This window comes from Castor canadensis, chromosome 8 (genome assembly GCF_047511655.1).
Source record: "Castor canadensis chromosome 8, mCasCan1.hap1v2, whole genome shotgun sequence".
In the NCBI taxonomy this organism is placed as follows: Eukaryota; Metazoa; Chordata; class Mammalia; order Rodentia; family Castoridae; genus Castor; species Castor canadensis.
The window spans coordinates 2,457,341-2,479,216 of NC_133393.1; the positions used below are offsets into that span (position 1 = coordinate 2,457,341).

Here is a 21,876-nt window from a genome sequence, read left to right on the forward strand (position 1 = left end):
CACCCTTCTGTACACCAAGCACACTTCGAAATTCTTTACGGAAACTACCTCATTTATTCATCTCAAGAAGCCTCTGAAGTAGGAACTGTTTGTAATCCCCATTTTACAGGCAAGGAAGTAGTTAAGTAACTAGACAAAAATCACACAAGCAGGAGTTGACAGTCTGGCTGTGGAGCCTGTGTGCTATACTATTTACAAAGACTTATCTTAAAACAGATAGAAGAGAAATCACAGAGGTCTGCATGGTGGTGCCAGGATCTGGGGAAAATTGAAGGTGAGAGTGGCTGAAGGTCATGGCTGGAAGTTGTCTGTTACTGACTTTGGCTGCTTTCTATTCTTAGTGTCCTGCATAATTCTTCCTTGAAGGTCTTCCTGGACATTCTTGGGAGAATTTCTCTAGGGTAGATACAGGGATTAAATGGAGGAGTTTTGCCCCCAGAATGGCTGTAGCAACACATGTCAGCCTTTCTTTTGTCACTTTAAGGAAGTTCTATGCAATTTTTTCACCAAATGTTTCTAGAATTTGCAGACCACTGAGGACTATTGGTAATAATACAAATTAAACAAAATTTGCTTGTTTATTACTCTCATAAGAGGCAGATCTACATTCTTACCAAAGAACTATACTCGACTCACCCCACTGGTACAGAAGCTAGTAGATTATCGAGTAATTTGTTCATTTCACAGGGACACACGTTTCTGGAACTGGAAAGAACACAGGCTATGACCGTTGAGGCCACCTAGTGGCCACACTGAACTCTGGCTCCTCCAGGTCCTCAATCCTAAACTGCCTTGAGCCTAATTCCAAAGGAAGGAAGAGTGTGTCCTGCTGGGGAGCGCCAGGGAGCCTTCCCACATGAAAAACAGCCTGTGCTGTGCTTGGTTCTGACATGTTCAGTCAAAAGTCCTCTAAAGAGAGTTTTGCAGTTGTCTCCAGCCCCCTCTCCTCCTCACCTATCTTCTCTGGCAGCTGCTGGAAAACCCCTGGGTTGTGTGGGAGCTGTGGGGATCTTCAGGGGCTATTTTGAGTTGAGAGGACCAGCTGCACTGGCACACAGGGAATGGGGGCCAGGCTAATGGAGGAGAAAGCTCAGACAGTGACTGCAGCTGTGCTAGATCCACTTTCATTTCTTCTCTGGTGGCTTCTGTTGACCTTGGTGCTATTCTCACTCTGCAGGTGACCCTCTACTGTTCCTTTCCCCTTCTGCATGCTCAAGGTCTCCTCAGTCAGATGCTAGCTCATCTCCCGGCATCTTGGGGAGAACCCCCCACTCTTGCACACATTAGTCTTTCATTTTCCCACAGAACCGTTCCCAGGCCTTTGCTCAGAGGACTTCTCCTCCTGAAATCCTTAGTCCCCATTCTTCATGCCGTTACTGCAACCTTTAAGTGTTCCCTGCATCTTAAAATTCAGAAGACTCACACCTCATAGAAGCTGTTTTTGAAGCATGTCTTGCTTACCTCCCTCTACTTCCCACCCTACTTGGCTGGCACCTCTTCAAACAGTGTTTCTTACTGTTACACGAGTACTCCATGCATCCATCTGTCATTGTACTTACTCATTTGCTCCTATGCTGGTCTCTGCATCTGGAATGTAAAGTCTAGTCATTCTTCAAGTGCTGCCACCCACTTAACTGAGCCAAGCACAGACTATAGTCGGCGCTGTTCCTTAATTTGCTGTTCTGTGAGATATGTGAGCACCGAGTCCTGAACGGCTCGCTTTAGCTCCGAATCACACGTGTTCATGTGTTGTATTAATTATACTACACGAGGATGGAGGCTGTTTGATATTGATCCTTATTTCTTTCCCACACTCCCATGTGCACAGCATGGCTTCATTGACCTCATCTCCCTTACCTACTGAGTTGTCCTCATACTTTACTCAAAGAAAAAAGATGGCCATTTTATTAAGCACATGCTTTTTGCTAGATACCGCACTCGAAATTTGGCATATGTTATCATTGGAAACTTAAGCGGCCTGTGAGTAGAATGTGAAACAGTTTATAGATTAGGGCAGCTGGACCCAGAAATGTTTAAGGAGCTGTGTAATTCAGTTAACAAGACAGCATTTGGTCTGACATCAAAATCCATATCCATCCTCCCACCACATCACCTGCATTTTGGTTTTCCATTTTTCCTGTGCAGTGATTTTTGGGGGGGCAGGGAGTGGGGATTGGGGGATTGGATTCAGGGCCTTACACCTGCTGGACAAGCACTCTACTACGTGAGCCACTCTGCCAACCCCTTTTGCATTGGTGATTTTTGAGATAGGGTTTTGCTTCATGCTGGATCCGGCCTGGGCCGTGATCTTCCAATTTGTGCTTCCCTGTAGCTGGGATGACAGGTATGCACCACCATGCCCAGTCATTGATTGCCCGGGCTGGTCTTGAACTGTGATCCTCCCAATCATTGCCTCCCAAATAGCTAGGATTACAGATGTGAGCCACCACGCCTGGCCTTGTACAGTGTTTTTAACGAAGCTTTGCCTTTCTGCTTTTCCTCCTTCGGAGAGCCCTCAGGAGCGTAGAGTGGCACTTTCCCCTGGGATGGTGGTCTGTCCTGCTCCCTCTACTCCACTTCGTGTCAGTGGACATACCATTCTTCATGCACTCGCAGTCTGCTTGGTGCGTGAGTAGAGCAGGGTGTCCTCCTCCTTTTCTCTTTTCCACTGGATTTACTGGATTAAGAACATTTCCTAGCGTAGAACAGCTCTGGCCCAGGAGCCCTGGGCGCTTTTGGACAAGCCTGTGTGCATGTCGCTCCTCCTGCATGCCCAGCTTGGAGATGTGCACGGACACTCTGGGCGCTGTGTGTGTGGCTAGCCCCAGATGGCGGCCAGACGAGCTCCACGCAAATCTGGATTTGCTCTGTTGTGTTTTCTGCTGCAGGGACTCAGAGCCAGCCCTCGGCACATCAGAAGACGAGTTGCAGCAGCGGCAGCCGCCCGTCTGGAAGAAGTGAAGCCCTTGGCAGAAGCTCACCACCAGAGTGAGCAAGAAACTTCAGTGAGGAAGCGAAGACTCAAGAAAAACAGCAGAGTCCAGCCCGAGTTTTATCACTCCGTTCAGGGTGCTCCGACCAGAAGGCCTGTAAGTAGAGAACTGTCTTCCTCTTACTTTCAAAGCATTTTCAGATCATATAACCAGGGTATCTTGTTATCCCCAAGTGGCCCTGTGTCCACATGAGCTCCAGGAAGGAAAGTGGTTTCCAGGGAAGATTGTGGTCACAGAGGCAAGAGTATCACTGTCGACACAGTGATAGAACATGGGTGAATTCCCAGCCCATTGGAACTGGAGGTCTAGAATGATGACACGAGAGCACAGGGGACCTCAGAGCTGGTGAAGAGGGCGGGGATGACAAGTAAGTGGCAGGATGGGAAAAGCAGTGGAGGAAACGGAGGCTGGGCCTCAGTGCTGGCAGCTGAGCCTCGCCAGGGGACTGGACCAGGAGGGTGTGACTTCCCTTAGCAGCCAGCCCAGGGCGATGCCGGGCATGCCTTCTCAGGGGTGGCTGGGATTGGCTGAAGCACAGAACTGTCTCTCCTGACCCAGTGGCTGTGTCTCTGTTGGCTGTGGTGCTGCCTGTCCAGGGAATTTCAGGGCTCATTTTGGAGCTGGTCTCTACCCTCTTCTCACTTCCTTAGCCCACTGTTCCATCTGCTCTGCTTTACTTTCTTGGTGGGGTTCAGCACATGGACTTTTTAACCAATGCTGTGATAATCAAGGATTTGGGTCTTAGAAAATCCTATTTTAAAACTTTAAAAATGATCTTCAAGATTGCAACAATTTCACATTGCTTTAGCCGTAAAATATGTGTCCCTGTGGTTTACCCCTATGCTGTGGGGGAGCCTATTATTGTCATTACCTGTCGCACCCCAAGGGAGCCATCAAGATTTGACTTGCTAATGTCTCTGTAAATTATTAAGACAGAGTTTCCCTTTTGGATGGGCAACTTTGTGGCAGGCACAAGCGGAGGTCATTGGATGCCAGAACAGTTGGAGACTCCATGACTAGGAGCAGCAACTAGCCACTTAGCTAGGAGGTAAATTCCTTTGCATGAAGGTCCTGTTTATCAATGACCAACTGCAACGTACGTATAGTAACGCGTTGCCTAGCGACGGGATATGTTCTGGGGAGTGAATTTCACTGTTGTGCAGACACGCAGTGGTGTTTGCAGTGCGTACAATGCACTTCACAGACCTACATGAGATAGCCTGCTGCAGGCCTAGGCTATGTGGTTGGCGTGTGTGTGTGCGCGTGTGCGCGTGTGTTGCTCTGAGGGCTATGATGAATTAAATGACATGAGATTAAATCACCTAAGACAGAAAATGATGCAATCAAGACAGCATGAGATGTAGGAGGCTGCTGCCAGGCGTAACATGTCAAACCGTCATACAGCAAACACCTAAATAACGATAGGATGCAACACAGTCACTACGTAAACCTGTAACTCGATCTCTTCTTACCCGAATCACACATCGGGCACCGCACGTAACTCTGTGTGCTGTGCCTTTGCACCCTTGGCAGCACAGCAGGCTCTGTACGCCAGCACCATCACAAACGCACGCGTCCTGCGTTACACAGGTGGCAGGACTTTTCCACTCTATTGCAGTCAATGGCACTGTCCGTCGGTGACCAGATGTCACTGTGTGTTTAGAGGTGAACGTCTTTTTCTCGTGATTTAATGTAACAAAGTCAATCTAGACAGAACTTGGTATCCGGGCAGAGAAATAGGAACTTTTTATACAACAGACAGGCTGTGAGGATACGTTCACAACAGTTTTTAAGGGCTTAGGGTGACAGGCATTGTTCTACGTCACTCACAATTGTAGGAGGTAGAGGCTGTTACCATTCCCATTTTATGGATGATGTAACTATTATGATTTGAACATGAAATGTCACCCACAGACTTGTGTGTTGACTGGTTTGTCATGTGGCACTGTTTTGGGAGGTTCTGGAAACATTAAGAGGTTGGGTCTAGTTGGGGAAGTAAGGGGGGGGCAGTGCCTTCAAAGGTCGTATCTGGCCTGCAGTCCCTTCCCCACTCTCAGCTTCCTGGTGAACATGAAGTGACGATCTGCCTGCCCTCCTCCTCACTCACACCACCATGCTGTCCTGCCCAAGTGCACCAAGCAACCATGGCCTGAACCCTCGGAAACTGTGAGCCTAAATAAACCTTTCCTCCCTTGTAAGTTGTGTTTGTCAGGTATTTGGTCACAGCTGTGCAAAAGTAACTAATAAGGAAACTGTGACTCAGAGAAGGTAAATGGCTTGCCTCAGGCAACCCAGTTGTTTGGGGTAAAACTTAGGGTTCGGGTCTAGGCAGCCTGCTTTCAGGACTCAAGCACTTACCTACCCTGCTGCTTTCCTATGTCTTCTGGTTTCTAGGAACTCATAGTTGTGTCAGTCAACCGATGTGCAAACAAGTTGCCTAATGCATTCTCCGTGCTGTGGGAGTGCTTTTGTAGAGCTGTGCCTAGGCACAATGGAAGTCTCTTGGATGGCCAGAAACATTTGCAGTAAGCAGACACTTAAGGTGAATCCTGAAAGATTTTTTAAAAACAAGCTTATCAAGGGACCAGATATGGTAATACACACCTGTAATCCCAGCTGCTTGGAGACAGAGAGTGAGAGAATCATGATCTGCAGCCAGCCCAGGCAAAATGTTAGCAAGACCTATCATAATAAACAAGCTGAGTGTGATGGTATATGCCTGTAATCCCAGCCCAGATCATGGTCTGAGGCAAGCCCCAGGCAAAAACACATGACCCTACCTGAAAAAAAACTAAAGCAAAAAAGGGCTGGTGGAGTGACTCAAGTGGTAGAGGACCTTTCTAGCAAGTATGAGGCCCTGATTTCAAACCCCAGTACTGCCAAAAAGTAAAAAGAAGTTTTTCAAGTGGAAAATGAAAGCAAGTGTCTAAAATGACACAGAGAGGCACAGAGACCTGAGGGGAGGACTCACTCAGTGTGCAGCTTGAGGTGGTGCAGGTGGATGAGGCCTGGGTATCACATATCAAGACCTTTGCGTAATGTTGGATACTGTTGAAGGGAGGGGGGAGTCAGTTTATCCTTTTGTTTAGAATCTAGCTCATTCTTAATTTTTCCCATGTGGATGGAGATACAAGTAAGTGGTTATCATCAAAGGTGAAGACCCTCATCCACTATTTGTCCCTCTGCCCCACTGCCTCAGTTAAAAAGTCATTCTTCATGCCTCTGTAACTTGGAACTGGCCCCCACTCTGCCCTTGAATGTGTGACCTCACTTTTTTTGCCTAGTGAACTCAGGTTTACCTGGTTTACCTTTTAAGAGTGATGCTCACATGACTTTCTCAGTGGACTCTTTTCTGATCCTTCCTCTCGGATTGAGCTGTTCTTCATTTCCTCCTCTGCACTTTGTACAGACCTCTAGCATACCTGGAGTGAAAATGAGGATCCTGCAGTCAGGCCCGCAGGGCTCAAATCCTGCTCTGGCAATCTTCGGGAAACGGTTGGCAAGCTCAGTGGGTTGAGCTGAAGGGACTGTTTACAGTGATGTGGACAGGGCTAAGGTTTTCCACCACCCTCCTAGTGCCACCAGCCTTCCAACTCTTCCTGTCCTGAGGGGCAGAAGGCAGTGGATCCTGGCAGGAAGAGCTGGATCTGTTAGAGCCCTCCTGTAGGAGCTGTGAGGAGCACAGTAATTCAGGAAGCATGGGGGCAGGGTGTAGATAACGGGCCCCCTTTGCCCCTGCTGGTGCTGCCCCTAGACCCAGCGTAACTGGAAGCCAGAAGGCAGACTTGCTTAACCTTCCAAGGACAGAGCAAGGCAGAGAGGGGTAGAGAATCTGAAAGGGGCCAGGGCAGAAGAGAATGAGAAGCGCACATGGAACCTTCTGCCATGTCGTTGCAATTCTCTGACACTCAGTTTCTTTACTGTAAAGTCATAGATAATAGCGCGAGCTTCCTCGTAGAGTTGTGAGCACGAACAGAGACCCTCTTGGGATAAGTGGTGGTTCCTTCCCCTTTCTCTCTTCTATCACTGCCAGGTTTTTGAGGGTCATATTCTAGTCAAGACTAGCTCTTGACATCTGGGTGCATTTTACTGAGTAAGTATTTAATGCAGCTTGTGAAATGAGTGGTATACATAGTAAGCACTATAGGAATTCAAGAATGGCGAGCTGGGTTCCCTCGGATAGGGTGGTTAAGGGGCATCTACCCTGTGGAAGAGTTGGGACTGAGTTGGTCTTTATAAGTAGGAATTGGCAGGGGGCAGATGGTGGGGTTGAGAGGTGGAGAAGCAGAAAAGAGAATGGTTTGGATGTGGGAATTTCTGTGAGAAAAAGAGAAAATAGATTGGGGCAGGTAAACATTCCTCACAACCACCAATTGAAACTTTATTTGCTGTGCTTCCTGGAGACACTGGAACAGGTGAGTGTCATGACTTCAGGAAGTGAAACATGGCAGGGTGAGCCAGGGGAGCAGGACAGGGGATGGTGAGTGACCACTGCGGTAGTCCAGGGGAGAGGTGATTAGGGCCAAAGCTGTGTGGATGTGATGTCACATTGGAGGGGGAATCTGAGACAGGCCTTTACTCTGCCTTCTCCTGGAGTTGCAGTCGAAAGGCAGGGAGCTTAGCTGGTGGGAAGCAGAGGTAGAGGCTGCTCGGTTGCATGGAGCAAAACAGCATTCTGGAGCATGTCCTTCAGGAAGGTGAGGCTCGCTTCCTCTATCTGACTGCATCGCCTGTCAGTTGTCATGGAGACCAGACCTTGTCCGAGTCACAGTGAAGAGGAGGCTCCTTGTCTTACAATTCCTGTGCAGTCTTCTGGACCCTTGTGGCCTCTGCTAACCCTTCTCTGTTTTTATGTGGGGTTGAACTGAGCCTTTGGTCCTGTAATGGACCTGCTTTGATGCAGCCAGTGGTACCTGCAAGAGCCACCCTATTCAATGTTGCCCAAAAACTGGTTGTTTTTCTAACTCACACATTTGGAGAAACTCAGTGTTACCACATGTTGCTGTAAAAGCAAGTCTGGTGTGGATCGGAGCTGGGATAAAAATAAATCCAGATTATTTGAATGACTTTATGTGAAAGACCCCAGGCATGTCTTGTGGCAATCTGAGTAAGACACAGACTCATGAGTGAGCAAGATGGAAACAGAAGTAGTGCAAAGGAGCTGAGTCAGAAGATGTGCCTGGGGGCTGGGTGTAGCAGGGTGGAAGAGCCCTTGCCTGTCATGTGCAAGGTCCTGGATTGTCTCCTTAGTACCGGTGGGGTGGGGGTGAGGGTGGGGAAGAACAACAGAAAAAGAAAATGTGACTTGCAGCTTCAGCCAGCTTGCATCAGGACTGTCCTCATGATGAAGTAACACATTATACTTCAGCCTCTTTGGCTGCTCTAACTCTTTTGCTTACTCTGAATTCATAATTTATACTCAAATGTGTCTATAAGGTTTTGGATTAGGGATCACTAACATAAATTCAATGAATAATACATGTGCTTTTATGTCATTCCTTTGAAGAATTGGATGTCTCTAAGGTTGAGTAACAAAAAATATATCCTGATTTTTTGTCAGTAAATATGTCTTGGTATTGACAGTGCCTATTAAAAGCTGTCACTGGGACCAGGCACATGGTGGCTCACACCTGTAGTCTTAGGTACTTGGGAGGCTGAGATCAGGGGGAAGATGATTCGAGGTCAGCAGGGCAAATAGTCTGCAAGACGCCATCTCCAAAAATTGGATTGGATGTGTGGCTCAAGCAAGTAGAGCACCTGCTTTGCAAAGCTTGAAGCCCTGAGTTCAAACCCCAGGCCCACAAAAAAAAAAAGCTGTCACTGGAATATTTAGGAACCACCTCAGAACAAAAACAAAATTAGATTCTGAGCTTTAGTATTTTGACATTGCAAAGCTTTCGGGGATTTCTGGATCCTTTAAGTATCTTTGTCATAAATAACAAGAGCACTTCTCACGGCATGGAACCTCATTGGCAATGAATGAGTGTTCTCTGTGCTCGTCACCATTTTTGTCCCCTCATTGTATCTTCCCAGCAATTTCATGGGTGGGCGCTCACTTTGCAGAGGAGGAAACTTGTCAGGTCACAGGGTCGGTCAGCAATGGAGCTGACATTTAAATGCTGGGTGCTCAACTTGAGCAGTGTAAACATGGGAAATTCCAAGTGACCTCACTTCTAGTCCTGGACACTTATCCTAATCAGCCTCCTAAAGTATTTGAATTGTTTTGAGTCTCAGTTTTCTTAGCTGCGTAGATGGCAGATATGTACAGATGAGATCTTTGTGTTTTAAATTGTTTAATCAGTCAAACCTGTTTTACTTTATGTAATCTTTAATTAATTTATATATATATTAATTAATATATATATATATTGTTTTTCAGCACTGGGGTTTGAACTCAGGGTCTCACACTTGCCAGAGAGGCACCCTTACCACTAGAGCTACTCCACCAGCCCTTTTTTTGTGATGGTTTTTTTTCAAGACGGGCTTGTGAACTAATTGCCTGGACTGGTTTTGAACCTCGATCCTCCTAATCTCTGCCTCCTGAGTAGCTAGGATTACAGGCATGAGCCACTGGCACCCAGCTAGTCAAAACCTATTTTAAAGTGGTCTTGAAAGTCATAGATAACCCCCAGGCCTTGTTTCTGTGGGTTCTTCCTGTGTCAGGGCACCTAGGAAGTAGCAGGAGTCATCTTGCCCTGTGACGTATTACAGTTCTCCAGCCCAAGAAGTAGTTATATGTTTGGGGCTGGGGTCAGGTATGGGAAGACAGAAGTTTTAGAGCACAAGAAAATAATCAAGCACACTGACTACTCTGGTTGCCTTTCACAGATTCCAGCTTTTTGCATGTGACAACGGATTACCTACATTTCTTTATGACTTAGAATCTCTGAGACCTTCTCTCTTGAGCTAAAATAATATCTGATTAAAAACTGCTAGCACTTCAGGTTGTTCCCAAGCTGCAACTTGCTTCCTCTGCTGCCAAACCTTGGCCTATGAGCTTCTCCCACCACATGCAAACAACTAGCTTGGGGGACTTGACAGCTTTGATACAGGAGATGGAGAACAGACAGGCCAAGCACACAGATTTGAGTTAGCTTGCTTTGTGAAAGGGTAAACACAGAGGGGGAAGCAGGTTTGGAATAAGGGGTAGAAATAAAAATTCCCACTCTGAATATGCTAACTTTGAAGCATCTACAAGATCTCCTAATGAATAGAAATCATGGAAGGTATGGATCCACATTCAGATACATGCTTGGGAGTCATTAATACAAAACGTTATCAAACCTTGACCTGAACAAGGTGACTCAGGAAGTGAATATTGACAGAGAAAGGAAGAGGGATGAGGATGAACCTTGGGGTTCTCTAGTGTCAGGAGGGTTGTTGAATTAAGTTTGGTGAAAAGCTACCACTGTATGTTTTTTAAGTTAGGCCTAAAGGATTTTCTATACACAGTAAACTGTAACCTAACTTGATGTGCAGACTGTAACCTACTCTTACAACAAGCAGCAGAGGCTCAGCCAATCACAACAGCTGAACGTCAGTCAGTGACAGGCAGCCAGCTGTTCAGATCAGGTTGAAACCAGGCAATCTCCAGCTCAGCCAATCTCACTGTCTCTGCACCTCACTTCCACTTCCACTTTCCTCTGGCTATAAATAAAACCTGCACATGTGGTGGGGTGGCGCATTCTGAACCGTTTTTAATCTGAATTGCAGCTTGATTCTAGAATTGCAAGTAATGCTAATTAAAAGATGCAACACTAGATTTGGTGTAACTTTCTCTTTTAGCAGGAATATGGCTCCCTTATAACCTCCAACTTTTCCCTTGGGAATACAGGAACTTAGGCAGAGATGGGTCCAGGGCTCTTGACTTTAAGAATACTCATTTTAGGTCAAGAAAGGCCACTCAGGTAGAGGGTAGATAAAGTAGCAGAAAAGAGTTCTCTGGACGAATGCTTTACTCTTCCTCTCCCTGCATCCTCCCATATGAAACCACTTCCTCGACTTCACCCTTCTTTTTGCTGCTGTTGTTGACTTCTGTTTTTGAGTCTTGGGGATATTTTCTACAGCTTAGGTCGTTGTAAGGCTACAGGATATTTTGGAACATCGCATCATTTTAATTTTTAAAACTTAGCAAAGATTTTGGGTCATCTTAGTAGAGTTTGCCATAGTGTAGAAAAGACTATACACACATCCTTGTTCTTACTGAAAGTATAGCAGAGTGTTTCTCCGTTCCTTTCCTGCTTAGATTATTAAATGGTCTTCCTTTTCCCTTTCCTTTTCAAATATGCAGGACCAGGCAGCCTTATTTGCATAACCTAAGATACTTCCCCTTGTGCAGAAGGTTGACTGTACAGCTCAGACCTTACTTTGGCTAATTAATCCACAAATACAAAACTCTTAAAGGAAGCATTTGTTTTCTTTCCCTCTTTGCCTTTCTAAACACCTAATTGCGTCAAAGTCAAATTTCATTTGCTAACTTCCTGAAAAGTATTTTATTAAATACAGCCTATTTGCTTTACTGAGGCTTTGTTACATATTGCTGTTCCTGCCTTTTTTGGTTCTTATTGAATGGAATCTCATAAAAGATTTCACTTATAAATTGCTACCAACAGGTGCATAAATGGTACACAGGAGCATGCAAGGTGAGTGTTTTATATTGAGCAAACAGTGCTGATACAGTGTTTAGACTCCCAAACAACTCATAAAACCAAGACTAACTTGGTGAAGGGATTCATGTGCTCCGAGCATGCCTTTGTAATTGATAAATCTCTTCAAGGTCATCATTTTGACCGCAGCAAGGCCTCTTGGACGTTCTCTTTGTTTTTCTTGTGCTCAGAGTCACCTGTTATCTTTAAAACCTTAAGTTATTTAAGCCCCAAGCAAAAGAAACTTAAAACGTTCAGACAGCCACTTACACTTTAAAGTTTCCATGGTTTCCTGTGGATCAAAGGATTGAAGAGAAAGTCCTTTCAAAGATGGTCTAGTTTATCACTTTACCTCCAACCAGAGTAATCCTTAAATTGCTCTGGGAAGATGGATGTGAATTCCTTTATTTTAGAGGACACAACCTTTCTTCCCTTGGAATTCTGCTTGACATTTCACAGACAGCTTTGTGGGACTTAACACAACTCTTTGTCTTTGCCCTGCCTCATGGGTTACAATCAAAGGCCATTTCCTACTGAGAGAGCATCTGTGAAGAGGATGAGGTTTATCCAACCTGCTTCTGAATGACTGTTAGTCCTTGTGAATTAAAGAATGTTGAGGTCTGCAGGGATGTGGGAGCTTGTGGGAGTCATTGGTCTTCGTAATGCTGCATTCTCCTCTGCTTCAGTACTTTCAGTGGTAAAATCTCTTGTAGTCATAATTAGCCCAAGTTCTTTCTACTTGATGATCACTTTCTCCTATATTTATGGTTTCTTCTCTCTGGATCTTTTCTCCTAAGTCTAATTCTGAATTTTCCAAACATCACCTTCTTTGAACTTTTCTAAACTACCTCCAAGCGAGTGGGTTATCTCAGATTTCTCTCTCAGTATTGCCAATATATATATATATATTTTCCAGTTGTGGGATCATGTGTGGTTCATGAAAATAGAACTGTGGAACTTGAACATATCCAATTTAGATTTAGAATCTAAACTAAATTAGAATTTAGTTTGTGCTCTGGGTGTGATGGTGATATTTCAGGAAGATTACTTCCTTGCAGTGGCACTTGGTAGTGAAGTAGCATTTCATATTTTCAAGGCATACTCATATTCATCATCTTATTTCATCTGAACAGTAGCCTTGTGCATGGGGTAGGGTGTATATTATCAACCTGACATGACAAAACTGAGTGTCATAGAGTAAGGGAATGCCCAAGGTCATAAGGCGAGGTGGAGGCTGACATCCCTCAGCCATGTGACCTGTTCGGAGACCTCTGTCTCAGGTAACACTCAGGGAGTTGGGTGAGAAATTTCAGGGAGACTCATTCCTGGGGAGGAGCTATACATCTTTGGGAGCCTGCTCCAGCCATTAGCAAGTCCACCTTGAGGAATCCATGTCCATGCTGAAGTCTCCTCCTACTTAATAATCGCTGGTCAAGGACATAATCACCTCAGATTTGGGGGGCACTGCTGGCATCATCAGCATTGAGCCCCACTTGTGTGGCTCTGCATCTCTAACACGGCAAGGGTCAGATACTCAAATCAATCTGGTGCGAAAACTGAGTTTAAATGCCTTGTGCACTCTTGGATGGAAGATGATACAGCAACTGTGGAAAGGAGTACGGTAGCTCCTCCAAAAATTTAAAATTCCACTTCTGGATGTATACCCCAAAGCAATTAAAGATATGGATAGTCACACTCATAGCAGTCTAATTCACAGTAGTCAAAGGGTCAGAGCAACTCAAGTGTCCATCAGTGGATTAACGAATAAACAAAATGTGATATATACTACCATAGAATATTAGTCAGCCTTTAAAAAGACAGGAATTTTGACACATGCTACAACATGGATGAACCTTGAGGATGTTATGCTGAGTGAAATAAGACAAATAGAGTTTGATTCTACTTGCAGGAGCTATCTAGAGAGGGAGGGGGGTTTAATGGATAGAGTGCTAGTTTTGCAAGCATGGAAGCATTTCTGGAGACTGGTTGCACAGCAGAGTGAATATAGTAAACGCTCCTGAACTGTACACTTAAAAACCAGCAGGATGCTAAATTTTATGTGTATTTTACTCCAATTTGAAAAATTTAACAGAGCAACTGTAGGCAAGGAGGAGGAAGAATGACAAGAGGTTGTTGAACCAAGATCCCATGTGGTAAGGGCACTAGAAAAGCTTCACACTTACCTTGTTTTAAGACAAAACTGTGATGAAGCCTCAGGCACAGGATGAAGAAGAAGAATTACAAGTACCAAATACTGAAAAAGGGTTTAATCCTAATCTACACTGCAGAATGTGGGCACTGCCCTGTTGGTGTGAATAATAATCACAGTGGGTTGAAACAACCAATATATTTAAAATCTATAAATCTTTATGTGTATATGTACCAATATATATATTTGGTAGTTCCTGGGGTTTGAACTCAGGGACTGGTGTCCTCCTATTTATGCTTCCTTCATAGCTGGGATGACAGGTGGATGCACCACGCCTGCTTTTTATTGGTTGAGATGGGGTCTCACTGACTGCTTGCCTGGACTTCCCTTAAACTTCGATCCTCCTGATCTCTGCCTCCATAGTAGCTAGGATTACAGGCATGGTCCACGACTCCCAGGGAATATTTTAAAAACTACCTCACTGTCAACCTTTGAGGAATGCCAGGAAGCCAACTCACTTTCTGAAAGTATTAAAGAGAAAGAACCTGGCCTTGTCCTGAAGAGAAGGAATCCAGCATTTTCCTGTCTTTGTTTTAAGTATTATTCTACAGGGTAATCAGATAATTTTGGGGGGAGAGGAAGACATGTTGAAACCAGAACATCCGTATTCTCCAAAGAATGGAATAATGGACCCCGTGATCATCAATGACTGCTGACATGCAGAAGGGACAAGCCACCCCGTGTGCTCCCTGATGAAAGTAGGCAGTGAGACTTGTCAAGTGCTTTTGAAAAAAACAACCTAAATCAGACCAAACTGCTAGTTCTAATTATAGGCTTCCACAAAATCCAGAAGAATATGTTAAATGCTATACAGTTAGCAAAATCAGGCTGTGGGAAACTCTAGAGACATACGTACAGTTTCTTCAGCAAATAATTTATAAGGAAAAAGTGGGAGTGGTAACCTGCAAAGGGACAGAGGCCTAAGAGTGCTACCAACCAAACTAGATTCCTGTGAATGGATTTAAAATTAATCAGTGAAATAAGGGTGAAAATGTTGAGATAACATGAGTGGATGTTGCATAAATGGAAGTTATTTGTCCTTTTTTGTTGTGCAAGCTGGAAATATTCTATAGTGAAAGGTTTAAGACATTAGAAAACTGAAACAAAACCTTTATTTTATCAAGTTCCTTTTCTGACTTTTGTTTTCCATACAGTAAGCCTCAATTTTATTAATATCATTTCCAGATTTTGGATCGTTATTGTTAGAAAGTTATTATTAGAAACCAGAAAAGGAAGTGAAATTCTCATGTCTTTTCTTGTTTTAAAATCTCTCTCTCTCTCTCTTTCTCTGCAGACAGGGTCTCTCTATGCAGCTGAGGCTGGCTTTGAACCTTGTGCCTCAGCCTTCCAAGTGCTGCAATTATAGACATGTGCCACCATGCCTGGCTAAATTTTTTCTTTTAACAAAGAACTATTTTCTTATCTGTTGCATTTACTTAGAACATTTAAAAAACCATCTTGGCAAGTGGCATTAAAATGTGTTACCTAGTTAAAACATCAAGAAAAAATGTGAAATAGGCAAGAATTGGGTAGGCATATTGTTCTGTTTTAGTATCTAAAGGCTGGTTCTTCCCCAAGAAGAACTTTTGTTCTTGGCAGAACTATTGACCTCAGAACGGATCATTATTGAAACAAAAGTGGCTCAAAAGCAGCTCGCCGTGATTCTGCTTGACTTTGCTCACTGAAAGGCGAATGATGCCTGGTTTAACAACCTTCTTTGTCTCATAAGTGGGATTTGTCCATCCCCAGATTGCTTTATTCTAGCAAATTGTACTTATATCTTCTCACAGAGCTCATGCAATTTTGATGATGGCTAAAAATGCAAGCTATTGAGTCCCCTAATGGCGGTGACTTACTCTAATATTGACATCGCGTTCCGTTATTTGACTCCATTCAGGAGATGGGTTTCCAGTGAGGATATTTGCTTTCATTTTGCTGCTCAAAATGTTTTTTCTGTTGCTAGTTAGGCAAGCCAATGATTCACACATTTCTAACTCTGTTTAAAGCTTCATTAAGTCAGTTTGAAACTGTCATTAGTTCAGATGCTTTACAACTATCTGTGAATTTTCCTTATATTTTAGCTCAATTAGAAATGGGCGTGGATAATTTAGAATGGAGGTTTTTTACTGCTTTCTCAGATCCATTTACCCTTGCTGAAACTGGATTGCTGGGTGTGCATATATTTAAGACACAATGAAGGACATAGGACTTGTGCCTTCATTTAACTTTCTCCATTTGCAGCACAAAAAGTAACTATTTTTAAATGACCAGTGTTAGTGTTTTGTCTTAGCCCTCAGCAAAACCGTTTTCCCAAATATGTGATCAAATCAGCTGTGACATAGTATTTTCAGCCTTTTCTCCTCCCACATTCCAAGAAGGTGATACATTATTGGGAAAACCTTTCTCCCAGGAGCTCCAAAGGGCAAACGTTATAATTCTGTCTGAACATAGGCTTCAAAGTGGAGTTCAGTGCTCATTCACTGTCCGGGGTTTTAATGGGGTGTCGGAAAAATCATCAGCCTAGGTTCTTGACACCTTCTCTCCCTCACCCTCCTTTTTCTCCATGGCCTTTTTTGTCTCTGTGAAACTCAAGGCTAGTCACCCTTTTAATAATGTGTGACCTAGTGAGGTGTGATTTCTTCCACTGATGACAAATTATAGGAATTGTGATTCCTCCCATAAAGAGGGACCACTTGGGTCAGCAGATTGCTGATCTGTTTTTGAGCCTGCATTATTGCTTGTTCTTAGGATTAAAAGATTGAGTATGGTTGGAGCGTTTTAGAATTCTGGGGTCCATAGCCTGATCTTAAAAACCCAGATGAATCATTTTCTAATAAAAAAAGAAATGAACTATTGGGTCTGAAGGTGGAGATGGAGTGGGAAGATGAGTCATTTGGATGTCAGGCATTGTCACCTTCTTTTGGCAGTCAGTTTGCTTTGTATTCTTAGTTATTTTTGCTTGTTCTTTCATTTCCATAGGTAAATAGATAATTTTGAGGCTCTGTGCAAGTATTTCATTAATTGATATTTTAAAATCTCTCTTTCATTAGTTATATTTCTTTCTTGGAAATATAATAAATTGTTTTTCCAAAGTCATTTTCCCGTTGTAATTATCTCTTATTCAGACTTACGAGAATTATATCACTTCAGAGGAAAGAGATTGTTTCTTTGTGTTCTACACCTTAGCCCCGGGGACTTGTGGGATTTTAATAAATATTTAATAATGAATCTCTGGTGTACTTGTTTTCTGAAGAGTTCTTGCTTAGCTTTCATGGAGCAAGAGCAAGTTGTAAGGTGAGAAGTCAGAGGGAGGAGGCATGGGAAAAGGATAATTGCAAGCTCAATTGTGGTGACAAATTGCCAAGATGAATAGTATTGATGGACCGCCAAATGCCTTCTTTTGAAAGTTTTCTAGTTATAATTGGAATAGAAATGAAAAATATTTTTTCTCATATGCTATCATGGGGTGGGTCCAGGTAAATTTAGCTTAAGCTAAAACAGACCATTTAGCAAACACACACAGTATGCTAGTCACTTAGCTGAGAGGGTACATTCTGGAGCCAAACTGCCTGACATGGTTTTAAATTCTGGTTTCAGCACTTCCTCTCTTAGTAAGTTTGGGCAAGTGAGGAATCTCTGTGGCACAGATTCCTCATCTGTAGAACTCATGATGTAATTGTGTGGATTAATCTATTTGTAGATTCAAATAAGCTAGAAGATTTCAGCACAGTACACTATTTAGCAGTAAGTCTTATTAATCAATCATTAATTCACTGAATATGAATTTAAGCAACAATTATGTAAGAAAACTATAATCGTTATTTACCATAGTAGGAATTCAGTAGAAACAAACAGTAAGATCTGAGTAGGAACTTAGATTAATGAACCCAGAGATACCACTATGTGCGTACTATTTAGAAATATAATGATAAAATCCTTACGAAATAAGGAAGTGAAAATGGTTGACTGTGAGAACTAGGGAAAAGAGTCTGGGAACTACAAGTTTTGTGTATATAATAAGCCCACCTTACTCATGGTTTTGACCAAGTGCAGGCAAAAAATAATAAATAAAAATTTCAAAAACAAAAGTTAAATTCCCATATGTGCATTACACAGCTCAACTGGATGTGGAGAAGCTCTTGGTCAGCCCACATTATTGGCACTTGTGTTTAAATCATGTGATCTGCTGTTTCCCTGACCTTAATTTTGTGAAAATCTGCCTTCCAAAAAGCAAATGGTGCCCCCAAAGCAAGGTAGAAACGTATGCGCTTAATTGAAGTGATAAAGTAGAAATCTGAGATGTGTTGAAAGGCATCACCACGTCTTTAGTGGAAGCTGGGCATGTTATAGGAAAAATGAGCCGAGCGTCTGCAATGCAGCACTGCAGCCTGCATCCTGAGTAATGGTGGATTCCTTGGAACCAATACTGCAGATACCATGGGTCTGCTGTCATTTATTTTTTAAATTATGGTGCAAAATAAAGGAAATGCAAATTAAACCCACGCTAAGATTCCACCTTACCCCTGTTAGAATAGCCATCATCAGCAACACCACCAACAACAGGTGTTGGTGAGGATGCGGGGAAAAAGGAACCCTCTCACACTGCTGGTGGGAATGTAAACTAGTACAACCACTCTGGAAAAAAATCTGGAGGCTACTTAAAAAGCTGGACATCGATCTACCATTTGATCCAGCAATACCACTCTTGGGGATATACCCAAAAGACTGTGACACAGGTTACTCCAGAGGCACCTGGCACTATTCACAATAGCCAAGTTATGGAAACAGCCAAGATGCCCCACCACTGACGAATGGATTAAGAAAATGTGGTATCTATACACAATGGAATTTTATGCAGCCATGAAGAAGAACGAAATGTTATCATTCGCTGGTAAATGGATGGAATTGGAGAACATCATTCTGAGTGAGTTAGCCTGGCCCAAAAGACCAAAAATCGTATGTTCTCCCTCATATGCGGACATTAGATCAAGGGCAAACACAACAAGGGGATTGGACTTTGAGCACATGATAAAAGCGAGAGCACACAAGGGAGGCGTGAGGATAGGTAAGACACCTAAAAAACTAGCCAGCATTTGTTTTCCTTAACTCAGAGAAACTAAAGAAGATACCTTAAAAGCAACTGAGGCCAATAGGAGAAGGGGACCAGGAACTAGAGAAAAGATGAGATCAAAAAGAATTAACCTAGAAGGTAACACCCACACACAGGAAATCAATGTGAGTCAATGCCCTGTATAGCTATCCTTATCTCAACCAGCAAAAACCCTTGTTCCTTCCTATTATTGCTTATACTCTCTCTTCAACAAAATTAGAAATAAGGGCAAAATAGTTTCTGCTGGGTATTGAGGGGGTGGGGGGAGAGGGAGGGGGCGGAGTGGGTGGTAAGGGAGGGGGTGGGGGCAGGGGGGTGAAATGACCCAAGCTTTGTATGCACATATGAATAATAAAAGAAAAAAATGTGTCAGAATAAAAAAAAAAAGAAAATTATGGTGCACAGATAAATTTATTCTTTCTCTTCAGTTGTCATTTAACTCTCTCTGTTCCTAAGAAAAAACTCAGGCCAGGTTCCTTAATTGTTGCTCCTAGACAGTGGAAAGCCCTTGGGTCACTGTCAAGCATTAGCGATTTTAGCTTCGTATACTATTAACATAACTGCGGCCCGCCCTCGTGTTTTATCTCTACTACAAAGGTAATATTTTTTTCTTCTCTCAGCTTGAGCCAGATTCAGGCTAACATGCACAGGACTTGGTTGGTTTCTTTGCTTTCCTCACTTCCTCCTACACCCTCCAGTTGTTCCTTGTGACTCCAAGGAGCTGCCCAAGGTGAGGGGAGTAGGTGATGGGGACTGTGTTACAATCTGGCATTGGAGCTCCCTGACATGTTGTAGTTCCCTCCATGTGGGACGTCTTTCCTGTATTTTCCTGAGTTGTCCCCAAGCTTCTGATGGCTCACCTCCTCTGTTCAGACTCTCTTTCTAGTCACAAAGTCCTCTTGAGTAATATCCATTTGAACAGAAGCTCAAACTAGCTTCCTTCTCTTAGAATCTACCCCCTTTCCTAAAGTATGTCCTTTGTCTGCCATGGAGGGGCAGCTTTTATTCCAGCCACAGTCTTCACCTTTGGCTCTTTTGGTGGGAATCATATCCCAGTTGTGTATCTCCTAAACTCCAGTGGAGACATGTTTTAAGAGGCTTCCTTGATGGTCTGTCCCCTGGTTTAAGGCATAGGGTGAGTCCAACCCCTCCTCTGGGAGGAAGTACCCAGGCATCAAGAGCTTCCTCCAAGGCAGAGCCTCCTCTTGCTTTCCAGCTTTGTTTTCCTCTCTTTGAATGGCCAATGGGTTCATGTTGCTCTCTTTGGTGTACAGTCACTGAACATGGCCTTCATGGGTGGTCTAGCACAATACTTTTCACTCATTTGTGGGAAGATTTCTTTTTCATTTCCAATGCACCATGGGTCTACACATGATCCTTTACTGTGTGGCTGGACTTTAGCTTGTGAGTTCAAGAGCACCTGAAATTATAGCAAGACAAGACTACTGACCAGCTGTATTTCTAGGACGATGTCAGGTTGTTCAAAATACTACCCATGTTTGTATTTATCTTATGGAAAACCAGTTAAAAACAGTTCTCAGTTTGCCAGAAGTCCATGGATGTGCTTTAAGAATGTTCTAGAACTTTCCTTTGGGACTAGGGGATAGTGGAATTTATTGTATCATTCCTGGCTTTGGCTGAAACAGTAAAAATTTCTAATTTTAATATCTTATTAGAATTAGAATAGATTTTCATTAACTCCACATATATTTATTAAATGTCAACTCTGGGCCAGGAATAGTGGTGAATGCCTGTAATCTCAAATACTTGGGAGGGGGAAATTAGGAGGATCATGATTTGAGGCCAGCCTAGGCAAACAAATAAACTGGGTGTGGTGGATCACACTGTCATCCGAACCTTGCAAGAGAGGTAGGTAGGAGGATTGCCATCTGAGGCTGGTCCCAGGCAAAAACATGAGAGCCTACCTGAAAAATAACTAAAGTCAAAAGGGGTGTGTGTAGCTCAAATGGTAGAGCACCTGCCTGGCACGTGCGAGGTCCTGAGTTCAAATTCCAATACTGCCAAGGGAAAAAGGCTGCTCTGGGTACAGATCCTACAAAAAATAGAGCTTCTGCTCTAGAAAGGGAGCAATAACAGATAAAGAATGAATATATGTTATGTTAGGAGGTGTCACTGGTATAAAGCAGAGAACCTTAGGTGAGGAGAAAACGTGGTGGGGGGGAGCAGTTTTGCATTGTAGTCAGGAAGCATTGTTTGATACAGTGCCATTTGATCAGAGACTTGTGTCCATGACAGAGCCATGTATCTGGATAAATGCCTTTTTAGGTCAAATGCTTTTTATCATTATTTTCTTCCTAACTTATGGGTGCCTTTTGCTTGGATAAAAATAAAAGTTAATTTTTTTTAATGAATGGGAGATATGGTGTGAAGAGAGCATTTGTAAATTATCCTTTAAAGAAGCTTACCTAAGAAGGGACTGAGGAATTTAGACAGTAGGCTAGGGAGCATGTAGGGAGCACAAAGGTCTGGAATGGGAGATATTTGAGGTGCTCTAGGGAGAAGAAAGGGGGCCTTTCCTGGGCCTGTGCAGGATGAAGGTGGTATCAGAGCACATGTACCTTTCAGGGTGAGTAGAGGCCGATAAACAGGAGCAGAGCTGTGATGTTAGATACGTGTACATCCGAGGGTCAAGTTTCAGCAGCTTTGGATCAGGAGTTGAGTGTCTCAGCTGTCACAGGATGGAGGTGGAACTGATAGTCCTTGAGACGGTGGCTTGGACACTGATGTCAAGAGAGTGCTTGACAAGTGTCCTGAGGCGGGGGAGAAAGAACAGGAAATCTCCAGGGATCTGACCAGGGACCAAGAGGATTGGAGGTCAGGATCAGGAGCAGTGAGAGCCAAGCCAGAACTTGGAGGTCATGTTGTTGGACTAGAATGAGAAAGTTCAGAATTGTTTCC

The 21,876-nt window shown here is 43.6% G+C and overlaps 1 protein-coding gene across 18 annotated transcripts in view; it reads left to right on the plus strand.

Moving 5' to 3' along the window:
* Dst (dystonin) overlaps positions 1-21,876 on the plus strand; it is a 410,574-nt gene that overhangs the window by 47,803 nt on the left and 340,895 nt on the right. For all 18 annotated transcript variants that reach the window (XM_074081831.1, XM_074081836.1, XM_074081834.1 and 15 more), the window contains exon 3: positions 2,889-3,089. In XM_074081831.1, coding sequence (XP_073937932.1) covers positions 2,889-3,089 — 201 coding nt within the window. The remainder of the gene's footprint in view (positions 1-2,888; positions 3,090-21,876) is intronic.